General features: G+C 33.8%; 1 protein-coding gene across 1 annotated transcript; it reads right to left on the bottom strand.

Moving 5' to 3' along the window:
* Positions 1–1,905: 1,905 nt before the first annotated feature.
* Positions 1,906–8,021, bottom strand: LOC120429767 (putative eggshell protein). The gene is made up of 2 exons (XM_039594833.2): positions 7,819–8,021; positions 1,906–2,745 (listed from the first exon to the last, which is right to left on the bottom strand). The coding sequence occupies exon 2, from the start codon at positions 2,729–2,731 to the stop codon at positions 2,030–2,032; it is 702 nt and encodes a 233-aa protein (XP_039450767.1). The 5' UTR covers positions 2,732–2,745; positions 7,819–8,021; the 3' UTR covers positions 1,906–2,029.
* Positions 8,022–10,512: the final 2,491 nt, after the last annotated feature.

Below are 10,512 nucleotides of genomic sequence, written 5' to 3'. Positions count from 1 at the left end.
TGAGTGAAATTATAAGTCGAATATTCATGTATTTTGTCAATAAATCGCTTAAATCAAAAAGTATTACTTTTCAAAACTAGTGCTGAAAAGTTCAACTTTTCAGCATCCATTTCAGTGCTGAAAAGTAGAATTTTTCAGCATTTGATTCTAAATGTGTTTTTATTCGATTCTGTTATTTTTAGTAGATAAAAGTAGGCTGTTTCGTCACGCGAGAATGACAGGAAAAGTAGGAAGTTTCAAGACGGAATTGCAAAAAAATATGTTAAACACTTAGGCCCTTTTCAAATTTCTTTATCGAGTGAAACTGGCTCCATATACGCAAAAATAGCTTACATAAGCGTAGGATAGCATGTCTACAAAGTTTCATAGAAGTCAGAGAGGGACCGGTACAACCGATTCCCTATTGGACATGGAATTGGTCATAGGGGATATTCTTATATGTTCGGCAAGTCCTATTCCCATCCAATTTGCAGTTTATACAAATTATTTGGCAATATTATTGATGAAACCTTGTTTTCTCACTTCGAACTGAGGCAATAATCACTTGTTTCAGAGTAAAATGTTAATGAATTATTATTAGGTGCTCTGATATAAAAACGTTCTTTTCCTGGATGATATTTAAATAAACTCATATTTTTAACATTTAGTCTTTTAGATGTGGTAGATTTGAAGATTTTTAATTGATTTTCTACGATATTTATTCAGAAAAGTCGCAAACAATTTCTTTTGAATTGTCCTTGAGATACTCTAAATGAGGTCGTTTCAAATATTTTTCAAATTATTTTTATTTTTTTCAAATTTCAAAACAGCCTCGAAAAATTTGGGAACAAAAAATGTTTTTTTTTATTGAAATAAAAGAGTTATGCTTTTTTTTTGATCAGAAAACTGCACAAAAGTTTCATTTTTTTAAATCGGAAATCGAATCAATAGTTGATAATTACAGGCCAATTAGGTGACAATTAGAAAAAAAAATCAAATGTAAAATACTTTTTGATTGCAAATTCTATTCGGTTTTAAAATTCTTTTTTTTTTAGTGTCAAAGTCGCTATCATTACCTACAACTTTTTTGAAGATATCATTTGATAAGAAAATACCTTCTGAAAGTACATACTTTCATACACTTACATACCCATTTTGAATGACCATTTAGAATACAAGAATAAAGTTTCCCAGTACTAAAATACAAAAATTTCTTTACTATAAAAATGTATACTTTAATAATTTTAAAATATGAGCCATTTTTAGCTACTCAACTGCAAAAAATGTGGGACATGTCATTTTATGCGAAATTTAGTGAACTTTTTGAATCTGCAATAACCAAGAAGAGCAATTTCTCATCTAGATCATTTTCTATTTCGTTTTTAAAGTTAAAACGCTTTTTATGAGCTGTAATTGAACGTGAAGGTGTAATATGCCAACATTAGAGGCATGATGGAGATAGGTGCTGTTCCCCTAATTTCCCTGTAATTTGGCTGAATTTAAAAATTGTTTAGTAAGATTTGCTGAGGAACAACACAGTTCCCGAATCACTTTCTTTTACGAAAACATCTTATCTGTGAGCCGTGAAAAGGAATTGTGCGTGATTAATAGGTGCTTACATTCTTTTGTAGATAAGGTTTTTGACCGACAAACAGCCTCGTTGTGTTGACTGAGGTCATGGTTAAAAAACTGTTGCATAGCTACCGCCATCTTGGACTATGGACAGGAATTGGAACAGCTGATTTAGCCTATTTACTTCTCAATATTTGGATATTATTAATATGTTTCGGATAGAGCAAACACAGATTAACAAGAATAGGGCATCGATTTCCAAATTTCAAGTATTTAAGTGCACCCCAGATGACGGTATTTAAAATGTTGAGTCTTTATTTCGTTCAAGTGTTCCAAAACGAAAATAATACGAGATTTTTATTTAAAATTTGAAATTATACTTTTTTATTTACTCTTTTAAAATCCTATACAAAAACGAATCGACGTTTTACATTTATCTATCCTTCAAACAAATCACTCATACAAACTCACTACCACTCTAGTGATGTCCCCCCTTCTTGAACCCATGCTCGCTGCCTCCACTCTTGCCCCCCTTCTTTCCGTAATCATCCTTGTGGGAGTAGTGCGACTCGTGGCCATGCTTCTTCTTCCAGCCCTTGTGGTCCTCATCGTGATGTCCCTTCTCCGAGTGTCCCTTCTTGGCATAGTGGTCCTCCTTGTGGGCCGAATCGTGATGACCACCCTTCTTGTGCTCTCCAGCATCCTTCATGTGGTGCTCGTGGAAGTCTCCGTACTTCTTGTGCTTGCCCTCCTTGTGCACATCATCGTAGAATTTGTGCTCCTTGTGATAATCGTCCTTGTGGGCCTTCTTGTGGTACCCCGTGGTCTTCGAGCCCTTCTTGTGACCCTTTTTGTGACCGTGCTTTCCATGTTTTTCGCCCTTCTTTTCCTCGTGATGTTTCTTGAACTCCTCCCCCTCGTCGTGACTTTCCTTCTTGTGGCCACCTTCCTCCCCAAAGTGCGACTCGTGTTCCTCCTTGCCGTGGTCGCCCTTTTCCTTCTTCTCCAGCCCGTGCTTCGACTTGTAGCCCTTGTCCGCCTTTTCGCCCTTTTTGCCGTGATGTTCGGCGCCGTGTTCGCTGCCGCCGCTCTCCTCGAACGATTCCTCCTTTTTGTGGGCCGCCGTCAGCGAAACCGCCAGCACGAGCAGCACCAGCCCGCACACCCAAAAGTGCCGCATGGTGGGGGGTGAACCTGTAGGAAGAAATGAAAGGAGATTAGATTCTTTTAATGTTTGTTGTTTGCAATACATTTTATTCAAATAATTAAATCAATTTCAATTTCACAGGAAATTTATTTCAATATTTACAGAAGTGTGTTGAAAAACCCCTGTGTTGGCCTATAAATTCGATAACATGAAATTGAAAGTTAACTCAATTTGAAAAAAAAAGCAAAAAGAAACGCAACTAACAATTGAAAGCAAAAATATTATTCCTAAATAACAAAACATTGATTTGTAAAATCGCGATAACTCGTGATGATTACAAGCAAACCCCTTATGTTTATACATATTTTTTTGTGATTGTCTGCTCTACAACTTTGTAAACATAGATACAATCTAAAAAATAACCCTGCAAAATCACAAAAAAAAAAATAAAAACTACAGTTGAGTAACGAAAAAATAGCAGAATTTTTAAAACTATTTTTGTATTTTTTATTCGATGAAGAATACGTCAAGTTTGACATCAAATTTCCAAACCATCACTATGTCATGCTGCAAATTATTGAGAAACACGTATTTTTTCTAAATCAAAAATGGAAGGGGTCGTACCGCCCCTCCGTCAAGAGATATTGAAAAATGGAGCTCGGATTCGTAATCAGGGGGAAAAATACCTCTTAGGGCAAAGTTTCATGAAAATCGAAGAGGGGTCGGGGCAACTTTTTCCAGTTTCGTGTGAGTTGGTGGAGAATTACCCTGTGATTGTGTTCTTATTTCTAAAAAAAAAAGATTAATCAGAAAGTATTAATGAATTTTAAAATATGTTGCATTTCATAGGCATATTAATAAATGGAATGAATTTTGTAGAACATAAAATGTTTATTTTTATTAATTTTTTGATTTTTTTTATTTTTTCTGTCCCATTTCGACTTATGGTGAAGCTAACTTGCAGAAACACATTTTCCACGAGTTAAATAAAGTTTTGAGTATTTATATAAAGTTTTGAGTATTTAGGGTGGTTCAAATTTGACTTTTCACCTTCTTTTGCGGTACTGAATTGTATGGATGTACTGATTGTTAACATAAACATTGTTTTTGATACGATGAATGAATTCTTTGAATCTTTTCGTAAATTCTTTGAAAAAATATGAAGATTTTCACTTAAAAATATATTCATTTTTTCAAACTAATGTCAAATGGTTGTCTAGAATTGAAAAAAAAACTCAATTTCCAAATTCTAATACAAAGTCCAACAAATTATTTTCGACGTTTTTCAAATCGACTTTTTATTGTATTTTTCGATTTCAACGAAGTTTGGCCATTGATCCCAGCTGTAAAAAATTGCCTCATTTATTTTTTCCACGCAAGGCTCCATACGATTTCAAGAACCGTTAAGGAGAAACGTTGATCATTTTCGAAGAAAATTGATCATCACTATAAAATATTCTGTAGAAAATTCAATTTAACGAATTTCAGCACCAAAAGGAATCAGCGTGTGCCGGTTGTTGCCTTCTTGAAGCCACTGAAAGAATTTTTGACCTAAATCAATTGTGCTTCAAAATTTATATAATTTTGTGGCACAGTCATTGACGTCCTAGTTGGCAATCATTGATTAAAGATGATTTCCATAACTTTACAAGGAATGGGATAATCGTTACCAAAAGGAATCAGCATGTGTAGGGCACTATTCTAAACAACAAGTTGAAGGAATTTTGTCAAAATATTGAAAGCGACGCAAAATTTATATCTTTGAACGAAAAATCATGACAATGATGGAAGTCTTCACGTTAATACAAAATGAGCAAGTTGAATTCACAAAACAGGTATTTTAAAATTTTCGTTTTTTTATTTGTTTTGTGGAAAACGCATATTTTGATTTAGAATTCAGTATCCGTGAAAGATCTGGTCATCAGAATTAAAAAAAAATTGCAAAATAGAATTTGAATTCGAAGACAAACTTTTTTTTTATAATTTCAACACTTGAATGCTGTGTTATTTTTTTTATTTTGTATTGTGATCTTAAGAAACCAAGGTAAGAAAAAAGTTAAAAACAAATGCCTCGATGCTTACCACATTTTTTTAGGTTTGGACGATTGATGTTTAAATAACAGTACTGTAAACATTTTCAATGACAAGCAAAATAAAAGTTTGATTACTGAAATACCAGCTACGATTGCTGAATCTTCAGCAAATGATCTGTCAAACTGCCACAAGAAAATTACTGCATTTTCAGCGAAATAATTTGACATTTCATTTGCTGAAATTTCAGTAGTTTTGACAAGCATTTTACTGAAATTTCAGTAAATCGTCTGTCAAAGTGACAAATACCAGTTAACTGAGAATTCAGTAAAATCTAAATTACTGAAAAAAAACTTTAATGAATTTCAGTAAAAAAAATTTGGTGGTGCCTCATCACTTTGCGAAAAATGAGTTTTTCTTAGCGTCACTTTGAAAATTTATTGCAACGGCCTTAAGAGGCAGTTTTTGTAAATATTGCTCGGTTTGTTCTAGAGGTCGTATCGAGATGCTCTGATTTGGATGAAACTTTCAGCGTTTGTTTGTCTATACATGAGATGAACTCATGCCAAATATGAGCCCTCTACGACAAAGGGAAGTGGGGTAAAACGGTCTTTGAAGTTTGAGGTCCAAAAAACCTAAAAAATCTTAAAATTGCTCGCGTTTGCGTAAAATTTCATCAATTCCAATTCTCTTAGATGCATTCGAATGGTCTTTTGAAGCACTTCAAAATGAGCCATAGACATCCAGGATTGGTTTGACTTTTTCTCATAGCTTTTGCAAATTACTTTTATAAATGGTTTTTTTTAAACCCTTAATATCTTTTTGCAACAGCCTCCAACACCCATTCTCTTATGGGTCAAAAGTTAGGGAATTTCATGGACTATAAGCCTATGGTATTAACTTTTTGGCCAATCGCAGTTTTTCTCATAGTTTTTCTATTTTTCTATAACAAACATTTTACAACGTTAGTTTTTTGTCCTGTAGGCTTCCATAGTGGCACTTTTTGGTCTCAATTTTGACATTTTCGGAATCCTCGGAAAATTTCACGTTAGTTAGAAGTATTGGAGTTGTAAATTTTATTAAAAAAAATGCCATTTAGAATAAATTGAAATATTTTTTAATATTTTGATGGGTTAGGGGTAAAACAGGGCCTACTTGATACAGCATTTGACATATTGATCACAGAGTAAATAAGATCTTTTTCTTTTTTCAAAAATGTTTTATTTAATTATTTAAAAAATCAAATATTCAACTCCAATACTTCTAACTAACGTGAAATTTTTCGAGGATTCCGAATATGACAAAATTGAGACCAAAAAGTGCCGCTATGGAAGCCTGCAGGGCAAAAACTAACGTTGTAAAATGTTTGTTGTAGAAAAATCGAAAAACTATGAGAAAAACTGCGATTGGCCAAAAAAATAATACCGCAGGCTTATAGTCAATGAAATTACCTATCTTTTGACCTAAAGGAGTATGGGTGTTGGAGGCTGTTGCAAAAAGATATTAAGGTTTTAAAAAAATTTTTAGGTTAGGTTTTGGCTTTCGGTCTGTTTGGGGAATCAAAACACTTGTATGTTCTCTTCATCCGACGTTTCGACCCGTTTTGGGCCTTTGGGTCGAAACGTCGGATGAAGAGAACATACAAGTGTTTTGATTCCCCAAACAGACCGAAAGCCAAAACCTAACCTAAAAATTTATTGATACGGTCGAATAAACAGCAGGGTTTTAAAAAAATCCATTTTTAACAGTAATTTGCAAAAGCTATAAGAAAAAGTCAAACCAATCCTAGATATCTATGGCTCATTTTGAAGTGCTTCAAAAGACCATTCGAATGCATCTAAGAGAGTTGGAATTGATGAAGTTTTACGCATACGTGAGCAATTTTAAGATTTTTTTTAGGTTTTTTGGACCTCAACCTTCAATGCCCTTTTTACCCCACTTCCCTTTGTCGTAGAGGGCTCATATTTGGCATGAGTTCATCTTAGTATAGACAAACAAACGCTGAAAGTTTCATCCAAATCGGAGCACCTCGATACGACCTGTTACACATTGGTGAAAAACTCGCTCTTAAGCCCAAATAAAAAAATACAAAAATTAAAATCTCAATGATTTCAAATTGTATAATTATAATTTCATGAAATTGTATCACGAGATTTCGAATCACTAAGTAATTTCACAATTTGATTTAGTTATTTATTGAAGTATTTTCAATGAATTTCAAACAATTTTTAAACAAAAATATACAAGAAGTGTATGAAACAAGTTGTGAGGAATGCTTTTTTTTGCACGAATCGTCCATTTATTCAACGAAGTTCGTCGAGGTTATATCCAAAGCAGTATCGGAAAGTATCACTTTTAAAACAAGTGTTGAGTTCAACTACTCAAATGTATGCTGGTAGGAAAAGTAACAATTAATATAATGTTGCTTTTTCTGCTTAAAGTTCATTAAACATTTTAAAAAGATCTTCTAATTGAGCCCGAAATTAAAACAAAAGTTGATGATGGGAAAATGATCCTGAGGACCAAACCATACATTAACCATCAGGCCTGAATGGGTTAAATTGGTTTCTGTACATAATTTTTAACACAGCATGACACATTTAATGATGTCAGTAAACGCTTGATTTTCGTCAAGTTTTTTCAAGTGAACAAAAAGGTTGTTATTATGATAATCCGTGCAAAGTTACGGCTGGATAAAATCTATTCCGAGGGTTCTCCATGATGTACTCTATGTTGAAGATACATTTTTTAAGGATTGATCTGTTAAGTACAAAATGGCTGCGTTGAGTTGAGATGGATGTGAACTGCAAAAATCCATTGTAATAATTGTAAACATCTTGCACTAAATGTACTGAAGAATGTCGAATTCCAGACCAGAACCAGAACTAACCATTTTTGCTATCTTTTACAGTCCAACTGAAATAGATAAACAAAAACGGCTCGATTTAAACTGTCACCAAGTTTTCCTTCACAAAGCACAACTCCCAATAAACACTATCTTTCCAGTTCATAATCACTTGCTAAACGATCCAACTATCACCGGCAGTGGTTTCCACACCATCGAAATAGGGGCAATTAGAAACACTTACTTCTTGCAGCACCAACAGTCCAACCAACTATCGTCACTAATTATCCGTTTTGTCAGTTTTGGGACCACCACTTTTTCGCCCCCTCCCTTGGAAAGTCCTTTTTTTCCAAGCTGTGTAAAATTGCTCCTCTGGTTCCTTTGAAGCGATTCCAGACAGCACTACGCGTTGCTCTCGGCAAAAACCGTAAACCGTTTGTGATCTATCCGGAGGCAAGTGGCATTGTATTTATAATAAAAACAGACAGCCCCGGCCCCGTGAACAATAAGATAAAACTTATTTTGCAGTCTGCGTGCGAGAGAGAGCGGCCCTTCCACCCTCCTACAGTGCTACCTTCTTGGACCAGTTTTTTGTCCCTCGATGGTAGGGTTGAATTGTATTTAGTTGGGAAATTGGTTTTTCATGTAATTTGCATTTTTGAAAATATCACCTGAATATTTTTACAAAAAAAGTGGAAAAAAAAACTATTTTAAACTTGAAAATCAAATAAATTAGTTTCCCTCAAATTATTAAAGTTTTAGAAAATCAGATAAATTTCAAATTAAGAATGATTTTAACTTGAGAGCGAGTCCACGACTAGGGCATACCCCTTTGTATGGGACGTCGTTTGGACCTCACCAATCGGTACATATAAAACTAGCATCTGGCCAAAATATGAGCACTCTAGGTCAACGGGAAGTGGGGCAAATCGGGACACAAAGTTTTAAGGTTCAGAAACGTAAAAAATCTTAAAATTGCTATAACTTAGGCAAAATTCAATTTATTTTCAAAATTCAAAATTTATCTGAAAGGGTTTGAAAAATGCAACAAAATGCAGGGTAGAGCGTCCCAATTGGTTAAATCTAAAGGGAGTTATTGGCATTTTAGTGAAAAAATAGCATAATTTTCAAACTCAAATAAAAAAGTGTTCCATCCAGATATCAACTCGGTTCGACCTGCAGCTTGTAGGGGACATCTGGGACTACCATCCGAGACTGAGAACACTTTGGGTAAGGCAGTTTAACATATTAAATAAACACTTTTACTTTTAGTGATTTTTTTGGTTGTAAATTTTTGCTCGGGGGACCCCTAAGATCCCATTTTCTGGTGATAATTTTATCATATTCGTGTTCCTGAGACATTTTCACAATAGAAACATGCATAAAAATGTTTTTTTTTGATCCATTTAAACCCTTTAAATATAAAAGTGAAAAAAAATTCGATTCACATTTATTGAAAATTAAGCTCGTTTCCAAGGATACTAGATGACACCAGAAAAAAAGCAGCTTAATAATTTTTTTTAACTTTTATTTTTTAAAGGGTTAAAATGGATCAAAAAAAAACATTTTTATGCATGTTTCTATTGTGAAAATGTCTCAGGAACACGAATATGATAAAATTATCACCAGAAAATGGGATCTAAGGGGTCCCCCGAGCAAAAATTTACAACCAAAAAAATCACTAAAAGTAAAAGTGTTTATTTAATATGTTAAACTGCCTTACCCACAGTGTTCTCAGTCTCGAATTGTAGTCCCAGATGTCCCCTACAAGCTGCAGGTCGAACCGAGTTGATATCTGGATGGAACACTTTTTTATTTGAGTTTGAAAATTATGCTATTTTTTCACTAAAATGCCAATAACTCCCTTTAGATTTAACCAATTGGGATGCTCTACCCTGCATTTTGTTGCATTTTTCAAGCCCTTTTAGATGCATTTTGAATTTTGAAATTAAATTGAATTTTGCCTAAGTTATAGCAATTTTAAAAAAATTTACGTTTCTGAACCTTAAAACTTTGTGTCCCGATTTGCCCCACTTCCCGTTGACCTAGAGTGCTCATATTTTGGCCAGATGCTAGTTTTTTATGTACAAACAACCCCTGAAAATTTCAGGCAGATTGGTGAGGTCGATGCGAGATGGGTATGCTTTGCTCGTGGACTCGCTCTTGAACATAACATAAAACTCAGTTTCTTTCTCTCTTCCCAACAATTAACGAGCTTACCTTAGTTGATCTTTATTTCTTCTCTCAGTTGACGCCCTTTTGAATACTATTTATCGTGTGCTGGATTTTGCTACTTTGCGTACATTTCCAACGCTCAGATCTCGGAGTTTTGCTTGGTGTTTTTGTCGGTAGTTTGTGTATCGTGATGGTGTGCGTCAGTGACAAAAGTGCAAAAGTTTGTGTAGTTTGAAATTGGAAGCATCCTTTTTGTTTATTTGTTTTGGTTGTAACGTTTTTTGTTTGGAAACATGAGGTTGATTCTCAAAAATAAGTTTGGTTGGAGATATCATTCGTCAGATCCCTTGAAATCAATTGAATAAAAACGCTGATTTATATAGTTAGAACACTAGAACCAGAACCAACGGAATTGAACCTAAAATTTCTTTTCAATATTGATATTAAAAAGACAATTTTATCAAACACTTTTGCAAATTTCCACAGCTTTTTTTTTTAATCAAATCAATGAATGCCCAAAGTTTTTGATTGGCGAGCTGAAATTTTAAGATTTCAGAACAGTGCGGGTAAAATTTAAGAACTAATCAAGAAAAAAATTAGGATTTTTTTTAAATAAAATTGACAGTTTTTCTAACAATGGCAAAAGACTTAAAAAATCACTATCATTTTGATAAAAAAAAAACTAATTTAATGAAAAGCATAAATTCAATTAAAGTTTGAAAATTAATAAATATTCCATAATAAAAATCTTTTATGAATGTTT

The sequence above is a fragment of the Culex pipiens genome, chromosome 2 (genome assembly GCF_016801865.2).
Source record: "Culex pipiens pallens isolate TS chromosome 2, TS_CPP_V2, whole genome shotgun sequence".
In the NCBI taxonomy this organism is placed as follows: Eukaryota; Metazoa; Arthropoda; class Insecta; order Diptera; family Culicidae; genus Culex; species Culex pipiens.
This window is presented reverse-complemented; position numbering and strand designations above follow the sequence as displayed.